Source organism: Astyanax mexicanus, chromosome 1 (assembly GCF_023375975.1).
Source record: "Astyanax mexicanus isolate ESR-SI-001 chromosome 1, AstMex3_surface, whole genome shotgun sequence".
Lineage (NCBI taxonomy): Eukaryota > Metazoa > Chordata > Actinopteri > Characiformes > Acestrorhamphidae > Astyanax > Astyanax mexicanus.
In genome coordinates, this window is record NC_064408.1 from 59186366 (window position 1) to 59198410 (window position 12045).

A 12045-nucleotide genomic window follows, 5' to 3' on the forward strand; every position below is an offset into this window, starting at 1 on the left:
GTGTCCGAGGAGGCATGTGCTAGTTTTCACCCTCCTTGTGCAGTAAAATGGGTAGAACATTTGACCTAGCTAAATTAGGAGAAAATTTTGAAAAAATAGGGAAAAAAACAGGTGAACTGTGTCCAAACCTTTAACTGGCAGTGTATATTGTATATTTCATCTCCTTCTGTGGCACTATATTATGTGCGTGTGATAACCCGTCATAGATTGTGTGAAAGACGCTACAAAGACAGTTTGATTCGTGAGTCGACTCAACAGCCGAATCAGTGAAGAGAGTCGGTTCAGAGGAGCGATTCGTTCAGGAGCCGCTAAAGTGCAGCCCAGCAGCCCGGCTCCACTGCAGAAGACAGCGAGGCTCAGGAAGCAGCCGGACAGAGAGCCAAGAAGTCCTCAGATCCATCATCGCTATGGGAATTACACCACCGAGCCACGAAGACCAAGAGCTCGCCCCTCACTGCCCGAGCCTCACCCGCTTCAAAACACGGACTATAAGAGGAAGCTGCTGGAGGCGCTGGCAGCAGTAGGACGCAGCCCGGTGTCCTCTTGATGCTCCTCCCGCCGCAGAGATGCTCCTCCACCTGTGGTAGAGGAACCCCCGCCCGCGCGTCAGCAGCTGGACATGTTCTGAGGAGAACCGCTGGGTCTGAAGAGAGGAAAATGACTCCTATCTGCCTGTGTGTGACGGTAAGTCAGACTCAGCCTGGCGCTTGTTTTTCTCCGGGTTTGGGTGGTCCAGGAGCATCATCCCCTGCGCTGAGAATATTCTGTTTGGATTTAAAGGCACAGTGCGGTTCACGCAGCAGAGCAGCCTGCTGCTGTTGAGCTGTTACACAGGTCTCAATAAAAACACCACGTTATCATGCTCATTCACAGTTCATTCATATCTTAAACTCCGTGTTTTCAACAGTTAACAGTAAAGCTAGGGCGACTATGATAACGCAGCTCTCAGTGTGTCTGTTCAGCTGAGACAGTGGCTGTTGTTTCCTGTGTGGAAGCTCACAAAGGCCACTGCTGTCTTTTGTTTTTGTGTGATGAACAGCTTCAGCTCACAAAGCCTTGCTTCACCATTTATAAAATACTCATGCAGCTAAAAAAAAACCTTTTCAGTTTCTGAATCAGTTTCTCTGATTTTGCTATTTATAGGTTTATGTTTGAGTAAAAAGAATATTCTTGTTTTATTCCATAAACTACGGAAAACATTTCTTCCAAATGTAAAATAAAATTATTGTCATTTAGAGCATTTATTTGCAGAACATGAGAAATGGCTGAAATAACAAAAAAAAGATGCAGAGCTTTCAGACCTCAAATAATGCAAAGAAAACAAGTTCATATTAGAGTTCATAAATCAATATTTGGTGGAATAACACTGTTTTTTAATCACAGTTTTCAAGCATCTTGGCATGTTCTCTTCCACCAGTTTTACACACTGTTTTGGATAACTTTATGCCACTCCTGGTGCAAAAATTCAAGCGGTTCAGTTTGGTTTGATGGCTTGTGCTCATCCATCCTTCTCTTGATTCTATTCCAGAGGTTTTCAATGTGATTAAATCAAAAATCTCCTAATTTTTAAGCGGTCTTATTTTTTTCCAGAGCTGTTTATTAATCATGTTCTATATTGTAGATTAATACTAAAGTAATCCAAACTATGAATAAAACAGATTTACTTATTTAGTAAACAAAAAGTTTGCAACAAGCCAGATTATATTTTAAAATTTTCATAGTAGACTCATCTTGCTTAGATGTCAGCTTTAAGCTGTCAGATGTCAGCTTTATGAAATTGTCACCTGCAGTAGCTTTCAGTTAACAGCTGTGTTGAACTTGTCATAATTAACTTGAGAAAATTACTTGAATTTTTTGCCTTAATATGTTTGAGAGCATCAGTTGTAATGTTTTGAAGAGGTAGAATTGGTATACAGCGAATAGCTCTATTTGAATAATGATCTAATCCATATTATAGCAAGAACTACTCAACTAAATAAAGATTAAAATATTTTAATAAATGAAGGTCAGTCAATCTGCAAAGTTTTAAGAATTCTAAAAGTATGCTGAAGTGCAGTCGCAAAGACCATCAAACAGTATGATGAATCCGGCTCTTATAAGGTCTGCCCTAAGAAAGGAAGACCAATAGTTACCTCTGTTTCACAAGATACATTCATCAGAGTAACCAGCTTTAGAAACAAAAGAGCTACCTAACTGAAGAGCCATCTAAATGCTTTATTGCATATATTGGTTTGTTTACAAACCAAAATAACAAAGCTCACAAACTCAGCAGCTTACAAAGTGATGAACACCCACCCATGTAGCTTCAGTGGTAATTCTGGACACCTTTGTTCAAATGTGAGTGTCTTAAATGATATGTTCTGCCAATTCTTTGTGCATGCCACAATTTATGTTCTGTTCTTTCACCACATTGAGCTAATCATTTTATGTTAAAATTAATTTGTTAATCATTTCATTTGACTGTAAGAGCAGTAGTATCTATATTCAATTTGATTATACAACACATTGGGATGGATAAGATCTTATTTGAAGCTTGAAATGTTGTCAGACAGAACGATGTTTTTGTGATGCTGTTGTGCATAACATTATTATGATCAGATCAGTAAATCTACCCCAAAAAAGAAAAACAAAACATTGCAGTGTGATGGACTGCAGCATGTTTTCTAGCTTACCCAGACTTTCTGAGAATGTTCCTTGCTGCTCCATGAAAGCAAAGGACCTATTGTACAGTGCTGAACGAAACATGGACATGAATAGCTCCATGCATACAAGTTGTTTGTTCATGCTGTCACCCTGACTTAACGTTGTGATGTTTTATAGCAGGTGTGTTTTGTTAGAAATGTTAGAAATGTGAGGATTAGTATAACATGTCCTAAAATTATTGAGAAAGTGTATTGATTTAATGTGTCTCCTTTATATTTACATACTAGCAGACATTCAGCTCTAAAAACACCTACTTGTACAAATGAAGTGTTTAGGAAAATCAAAACCAGCATCAGAAGTCAGTGTGTGATTTTGCCCCGGACTAGAACAAGTGCTTTGACCGTAATGATCGATGGAATGCTAACATGTTGTCGCACATATAGGCAACAGTTTGTAGGGTTATTTTGAGGTGATGTCAGGAATAGCAGATTGCGTGCGTTAGAAAGAGCTGGTCTCACAGTTCCTGTGTCAAGATTCCTGTAGACAGTTTCACTTGTCCATTTTGTCTTAGTCAATATGCAATCTTGCTGACATACAGGGGACTCCCTGTACAAAGTTCAGTTGGAAAATAAAGTTTCAGATGTAAAATTGTTACATAACATTATAGCTAAGAAACAAGCAGCACTTAATTTCAGTATCTAAGAAAGGTCTGACACAGCACATAACCACTTTTTAGTAGTTTTACATTTTACATTTACAATTTTTTCTACTTTTTGGGCGTGTCTGTTCCTGTCAACACCACCCCTACCAACAACCTCTAACCAGTCCTCCTAATGAAGACAGGATAATTACATTTCTGTACACTGGTTTGTTTGTGTTTAATGTGCATCACATAACAAAATGGAAATATATTTTGCGTCATGCTAAATTTGTTCAATAAGTTCATTTCTTCTCTCTGATATTCATTCCAGAATTTTTGTCTGGATTTGTAAAACCAATATTCATGTTTATCAATTCCAAGTTGCCATCTCAATCTCAATGATGTACAAACAAGACACATGTTTACATGATAATTGTGTTTCCACGTTAATAAAATTGACAAATGTGGCTTTGGTGAACATATTTTAATTTGTTTGGGTCAATGTTAATATGTTAATAATGTATTCAATCAATAACAGGACATCTAATTTTAATACAGTTTGTTTTCCAGCAGTATGGTCCTGCAGTAAATGCATTTCTGACTAGCATGATCAGAATTTTTATCACTGGAGGCTTTGACAGACTGAACTCAACAATGCACGCTAAATAAGTATAGGGCCTATGAAATCTGTTTCATTTCTTGGGAAAATACAATTTATTTTTTTATGTTTTTAGTTTTTTTTTTCATCAATATTCAAATGGAGGTTTTTGACAGTAACAGAAAATAAATTAACAATAAATGTTAAATAATTTTTTAATTATTTAAGTAAATAATACTTAAATAATAAGTAAAATTACTTAAAAATACAACATGGATACTGATGTGCCCTGAATTTTGCATTTATGGTGTTTCTTAGTTTTTTATGTTTTTAGTTACTGGAAGCTGGTCTATATTGTATCAAATTGCAATAGTTAGTTTTGCAATAGTGTATCAATTTTTAAAAACACAGTTTTGATTTTTAATTATTGGTTTACATGTTGATTGGTGACAGACATTGGTTTATTTAGTGTTTTATTTAAACCCTGACCACTAAACAGCAGTGTTGCACTTTTGTCTTTAGATCCCACTGTTCTGATTAAATCCGATTTGATAAATATGGTAGTATGATATTACTGTGAACGTTTTTTTCTCAAATTTGATTCAAATAATAGCAAAATATTGTCTTGTTTACAGTATCACTATACATAAATTATATATAACACATATATAAGTTTAATAGATAAATTACATTCTATGATTAAATATTCAGCAGTTACATGGAAATAAAGCAATATACCCCAACCACTGCATGTTCTATCCTATGATCATATACCCGAGTATTGCACATTCAAACCAATTACTGTATAAGACAAGACCATATTTTTTATATTTGTGTTGGACACAGATAGAGTGTGGCCTTCGCCTTTACCACATCCCTGCAAACATACACACACATACACACTAGTGACACACAGAGACACAAAGTGAGCACACATGCCTGGAGCAGCAGGCTGCCATCATGGTGGCACTCAGGGAATTGTGGGGGTCTTTCTCCAGGACCCGACAGTGCAGTGGACAATATTGAAATAACTGTATTGACACTGTCAGTGCAAGTTATTGCCAATAGACTGTCCAAATGGAAAGTCCTTGTAGAGAAGTATTGGCAATAATATAGGACCCTTTGGGGCAGGCATGGCAGCATAGACCTGTGAAGCAGTGGAACTATGTTCTCTGGAATGATGGTGCTCCATCCAATACATTTGGAATGAGTAGGGGAAATTAGGATGCAGTGGAGTGTAATAATTCCGCATCCAAGCACAAAACCTTCCCTTAACATTAAAGAGTTACTCTGACAAAAGCAGAAAAAAACTTTTTTACTCTTAGCCACTGCCACTGTTGGGTCATTAAGAAAAAACGTTAACCCCCACAATTCCCTGAGTGACACAACGATGGCAGTCTGCTGCTCTGGGCATGTGTGCTCACTTTGTTTCAATGTGTGTATGTACCCACTAGTGTGTGTGTGTGTGTGTCTGCAGGGATGCATTAAAGGCGGAGGCCACACTCTATCTGTGTCCAGCACAAATAGGGTGTTATGTCTTGTCTTATACAGTAATTGGTTAAAACATGCATTACTATTAGAAAGATGTGTTGTTTAGGTTATATTGATTATTTCCATGTAATTGCTGAATATTTAGCCATACAATGTAATTTACCTATTAAACTGTTCAATTATTTAAAAGATCTACGTATTTTAGTTCCCAGCCTTACAGCAGATGGGTGGGGCTGCAGATTTGCTGAGTCGTGGTAGCCCTTCTTGACCTGTCATGCAGTGCTGCAGTAGCGTGGTAATAAGCAGAGGAAACACAGCAGTCATCCTTCTGGCACACACACACTCACAGGCTGTGTCCATCTCTTGGCTGAGCCTCACCCACAGGTCAGCTCTGGGAAGTGATGAGTCATTCGCAACCGCATCTAGAACCTGTTAAATCTTTAGAGAGCAGCTGACGCTCAGCACATGTAGAAAGGTTCTGATGACGGACTGAAATTTTTCATTCATGCCTGGTCAAAATTAATCAAATCAGATTATATGCCAAATGGTACCATCTACTGACTAATAGATGAGGCTCTCTAAAATGTCACATCTCAGCAGATTCTCTGCCCTGGCTCCTGAACTGAAGGATATTTTGTTAGGATGAGAAATTTCAGTCTGATGCAGAGCAGCTTTTTCATTTCCATGAGTTTGGACTAATGGGACATAAATTAAAAATTTTGGGTTGTGTATCCATGCTGAAAAATGCAGAGCTGGTTTCAGAAGACAGCTCTTGGCCAGCATAGTGTATGTTTGGTGTTGCATTTGATATTGGTTGTGCTTGTCCATGCTGGTTAATAATCTTGATGATGTTAGTAATGCTGCTTGACCAGCTTGATTATACTGGTCATGCTGCTCAGCTGGGTTTGTAATGCTAGTCAACTGGCGTGGACAGACCCAGCAGTGGCTGACCAGCATGGTGAGGCTTGGTGACACTGGTTGTCTACCTTACTCAGGTCCTGTTTTTACACTTAAACAAAACATATGGTAACCTATGCTGGCCAAGAGCTAAGCTAGTCAATCAGCCTAACCAGCTTGACCGGCTTAAGCTAAGCATTACGTTTTTTATAGAACAGGGACATAATGAAATAGAAATAAAATGCAATGTTTAAAAACAATTACTTGAACCTAATTAAAGCTCTTATATACGAAGTTAAAGAAATTAAAACAACAAAAGGCTAAATGCTAATGCTAAAAACATAACATGTTATGGCTACAGCAACTGCTGCTAATAATAAAACAAAAGACAGCTGAGGCTGAGCTACATCTAAGCTTGTAAAATTGGTTAAAAAGGCTGAATGGAAACAAAATGCCAAATATAGACAAGAAAAAATATACTAAAAAAATGCAAGCACATGCAGAGCACAGTGCTGCAGAGAGGGAGCCTGAGAAATATACAGATGTACACATTTACCACAGTAAAGTCAGTTTACAGTGGTTAAAGATGACTATTGACTATAACTTTGTAATGGAATAACGTAAATAAATGCTTTATGTTAGTTGTGATTTGTAGATTTGTGAATTTAGAGCATTAATTTTCTACAAAACTTTAAAAATGTATCTGAGTTCTTATTTATTTTTATTAAGATATAGGTATGTTTCACTTAATATCCCTCAAACCCTTGATTTGTGGACACAGTATGCATCTACTGTAACTTTAAACTGATTACATATAGAGACAAAAACAGGCACATATGACATTTCCTTGTTTAGGCGTGGTACACATCTGATATGATGTTGAACTTGAAAATGACATCAGTGTTGCTGCTGTCAAAAATAGTTTTTTTATAGAAATCAACAGGAAATCACTGTCTTGGAAAATAGCTAAATCTGTGAGGCATGCTGAAAGTACCTTGTATCACAAAAACAGTAAAAATAAATAAGCCACCAGCATGTGTGTTATTATGATTTTTTTTTCTTTATTAAGCAAGGGATCGTAAATAATACCTATACTCATTAGTAGGGGTAATAGTATTAGTGGTGTCTTCTTATTATAATCATTAGAGGTGGGTAACATGGTCAAAGACTGAATTCAAGTACATTTTAAATACTCAAGTAGAGGTAAAAAATTATCATTTAACTAAAGATAGGAAAGTATCCAGTAAAACGACTACTCAAGTAGCAGGTTACTTCTACTCACAAAATGTTCTTTAATTAAGACAGCTAAAACTGCTAAATATTTAGGCAGCAGTGCTGCAACCCAAACAAAAAAAATATCTAACATTTCTTTTTAAATTTAATTAAAATATATACTGGATGGAGTATCATCATTCCAGGGAACACAGTTCCACTCCTCCACTGATCAGTGCTGGGGGCTTTATACCCCTATATCCCATATACTAGCAAGAACTTATGGTATGATACGCATCATGTATAGGGGTTACAATTCAATACCGTATTTTTTTTTTCGCACTATAAGGTGAATCGGATTATAAAGCGTACTTATCAATGAACGTCTATTTTCTTGTCTGTTTTCATACATAGAACACACTAGATTATAAGGCACATTTTAAACATTAGTCATTCATATTTATTCTCTAAATATCGGTACTCTCCACGTTCAAACAACATGTGAACATTTAAATGCCTTTTAAATCTCATGTTTAGTTGTTTTTCTTTTGTTTTTAGAGATGGATGACATGGCAGAAATAATCGTTGACTTATCGACTAATCGAAAAAATGATCATCAGATTAGTGGACTGCCAAAATAATCATTAATTGCAGCCCTACTTTTAAAGTCAAACGAGCACTGGATGTTAATCTACACAGATTTCTCTCCTGAAAACCATTTTTTTAGGTGAGTAAAGTGCTTCCTTTTATTTACAGTAAGATTACAATTCCAGTATATTAGCGCGGTTACAAGCAGCCTTAGCTGTGGTTAGCAGCGCTTAGCGCTAGTAAATGCTACCTGCCTCCTGACCTACACTGAGGAACCCTAAGTGGTCCGGTAACCCAGGGTGCTGTTAGCTAGCAGTTCCTCCAATTAACCTGGTTTCAAAACGGTAAACATGCAAACTACAGGCCGATATACTCATATCTGAACAGCGATTAGCGACTAATGCTAATGCTCTCCAGCCTCTGGAGAAACTTCACTTAAACTAACTAATTAACTGTTAGGTAAAATGTACACATCTGTATTTGTGTACATTTTTCTCTTTTTTTGACATAATTGTGTTCTGTTAATTATTCTTAGCGTTACATTGTGTTTAACTTTCATTGTAAACAGAAATGTTGACTTTCTTTAATATTTTATTTTTTTTGGCTGTAAAGGACATAGATCACATTAAAGAACATTATACATTTTTCATATTAATTGATAGGTCTATCCTATTTTAGAGTTGGTGAAATGTTTATCAACTATGTTACCAGCTAAAATCCTAAGTTTCCTGTTTAGTAAATATAGTTGGCCATATGAGTACAAGTAGAAAGTTAAAACTGGGATTCCATCTGTATCACTACACACCTGCATCTTTAAACAGTAGAAGGTGCCTTTGCCACTGAATCACTGCACAGATAGCACAATTAACTGATGATTAATTTAATCCAGGAATTACACTTAATTAACTAATGGCCTTATTTTCTTTGCAGCTGTGTGATGAGTTTAGGTCTGGTACACGTTTGATTTTAAGATTTTTTTAAAAGCTAAACTTCCTAAATTCAGATTTATGGCACGTTTTTTTAGCCTGTTCCTCTTTCTTCTGCTTAGTGGACAGAAACATTCTGCTTGATGAAGCAACAGTGTGCCATTGTGGCATGTGTTTTTTTTTTTTTGGGGGGGTGGGGGGGGTAAATGGGGTGGAGCAATGTGGCATTGTCCCTCCATCAGCAGAACTGTTCCCTTCACTGCCCCACTTCAAACCCTGTGTCTCTTGCACAGACTGCTAGCTTTTTGCATTGCTCAGTAGTGAAGCGAAGGCTGATGGGAACGTTCAGCTACAACTAATCGCTATTCATGTTCAGCTTTGCCTGCAACTTCAGCCTGAAACAGCTACGCATGTGTCTAATCCAGAGGCCTACTGGTGACGTAACTAGTGGAGATGATTTAGTAGCTTTCATGTCATTTCACATTATGATCGTCACAGTGGCCCAAAAGTCCCAGGCACACCTTAAATTATTAATTACACCAGAGAACGTTCTGAAGAGTTAAAGTTATCTCTGTTCACAGAGCAAAATCTGTCAAAATAAGGCTCAACTGTGTCATTCTTTAACTGATATTATTTGTCTAAGTAAATAAAAGAGATATTAGTGGAAGTTACATTAGTTGCCTGCATTTTCTTTACAGTTCGGTCTAGACTAGCAGCATTTAATTATTTAACATACTATTTAATCGTCCAACAATTCAGACACAAGATGCTTTTCCGATCCACCATGATTTGTTAAAATAAAATAGAAAATAAAAATAAAAAAATTGTTGGTGAAAAGTGATTGTTTCACTGTTTCACTTGTAAACAGAACAGTGATAAAGAACAAAGAAAGATAAGAAATGAGCCATTCTCTTTATACAGGGCAATAAGAAAGAAGGGTGGGGTGGGGGAGAGACAGCAATACTACTGTAGCTCCTAAATCAACTAAATTAGCAAAATACCATTTCATAACAAAGTCAAAGTGTGCGTGTTATAGGATTACAGTTTATGGTGTCAAGATGGAACCTGAGCTCACCTGATGCACACTGTTACAGCCCTACTGTCTATCATAAAGTGTGTAGTATATGCTATACTGTACTATATTGTATAGTGAATTTTTATTGGATATATAAACGGTAAAACAGCTATTACATCAGACTTCCTATGTGCTTCCTGACTGTTGGGTCAGGCTGGCCACACCGTCACACTACTTAAACATAGAAATATTTTCTTTTTTAACACAGCAATGTTTTAATTCTTAGCTGGTACTTACATATACTTAAATTCAGTTATTAAATTCATTATTGTTAAATTATCCAGGATAAATAATTTGTAATTAATTACTTTTTAATTGAGTAGCTAAACACTGGACAGAGTACAAAGCTGGATGATACCGAGTTAGCTTCTCTACAGTGACTATACATGGATTGAATGAACTAGTAAAAGGAGTTTAATTCATATTATTGTTTAATATTGTTTTAAATGAGTTCATCAAGGTAACAATATACATTCTTACATATAGAACCTGCCAGATGGGTCTTTCACTTTTTCTTAGCTGAAATATAAAGAGGTTAATTTGGCACTTTGCTCAGTATTGGAGCTGCTATTTTCATATTGGGTTTCCTGCAAGTTTTATTGTACTTGCATGATTCTAACTTTAAAAAGAAATGTAAAAGAAACAATAGTTTTCATATTTGATAGCTCTAAATGGTGCCGTTTGTTACTATTTTGGCACAACTGCATTTAAAAAAAAATTTTATATCAAAATCGAGAGTCACTCATTTACCTAAAGAATATTAAGATAGTATTTTTTCAATATCGTCCAGACATAGAATGAAACATTACTGTATTAAGGGAATGATTTTACCTCCAGAAGTTTATATGAAGAAAGTGATGATGCAGCTTTGAAAAAAGTGTTGAAAAAAGCTGCCTATTCCAGCCAAAGCCCCATTTAGATGAAGGAATAAAATGTAGGCAATAACATAAAGTACTTTATGTTAACATTAAAGATGGAACTGATGTAAGTGCTGGGTAAGGGATGCAGAAGGCTTTTATGAATGGATTTGGCAGCTGTAGAATGCAGTAAATCTGTAATCGCTTCAGAATGGTGGTGCATTTTTTGGGAGTTCCTTAGTTAATTATCAACAAAAGTCATTGTGAAGGTCATCTGCTAAGAACATACAAAATAGACATCGCTAAGGTTTTTGAAATCGTTTACATGTGTGATACAGTACGATTTTCTGGAGCTAAAGCACAACTAGCTAGAGCTGGCTAGCCTGAAGATCATAAATGAAGCTCAGACTAAATTCTAAACCAGTTTAATCCCTGGGAGCAGAGTTGTCATCTCAGTCAGTGACTCAGATAAGTGAATCTATATCAAGTTTACAATATCAGAAAACTAGAATTCCATTCAGGCTTTCTGTGTGATTGTCTGCATTAGCAGCATTGAAATGGATTTATCTCTATGGCCACAGCAACTATTGTTAATGCTGTGATGAGCAAGGCTTTCATTTTCTTTACTTTTTCAAATATGATCACAAGTGAACTATCTGCAATAAATACCACATCTTGTTATATTCTGATTCAAATAAATAGGAAGTCTAGTTTTTAAATCATCTGGCTCTACATGCAGATAGGTTTAAAAGATATAAGCAAAAACACACTGCTATTTTCTAACAATTCCTAAAAGTATATTAAGTCATGTAAGTTGTAATTTTATTATTTTATTTTTCAATCTGAATAATAGTGAATAGTGATTTTGTAAATTTGTAAAATTATGTAAAGGAGAAACATTATATGTAAATTCTCTAGTATTGTAAATCTAACATAGCCATTTTTGCATCCAGCTGTATTATCATATTTTACTTTGTATAAAAGCATTAAATATTGTGACATTCTACTGAACTCATCACAGTTTTTTCTTATGTTTAAGGAAACTTAGGAAACAAGTGAGTTTTACATTTTATCTGAATATCACTAATTAACACAATGAAATTCATTGTGGTGTTATA

The 12045-nt window shown here is 35.9% G+C and overlaps 1 protein-coding gene across 2 annotated transcripts in view; it reads left to right on the forward strand.

Moving 5' to 3' along the window:
* Positions 1 to 295: 295 nt before the first annotated feature.
* The window catches only part of tnfrsf21 (tumor necrosis factor receptor superfamily, member 21), a 32669-nt gene continuing 20919 nt past the window's right edge, over positions 296 to 12045 (forward strand). The window contains exon 1 of one of the 2 annotated variants that reach the window (XM_007245399.4): positions 296 to 684. In XM_007245399.4, coding sequence (XP_007245461.3) covers positions 547 to 684 — 138 coding nt within the window. In that variant the 5' untranslated portion in view covers positions 296 to 546. The remainder of the gene's footprint in view (positions 685 to 12045) is intronic. The other variant, XM_007245400.4, reaches the window with a different exon arrangement.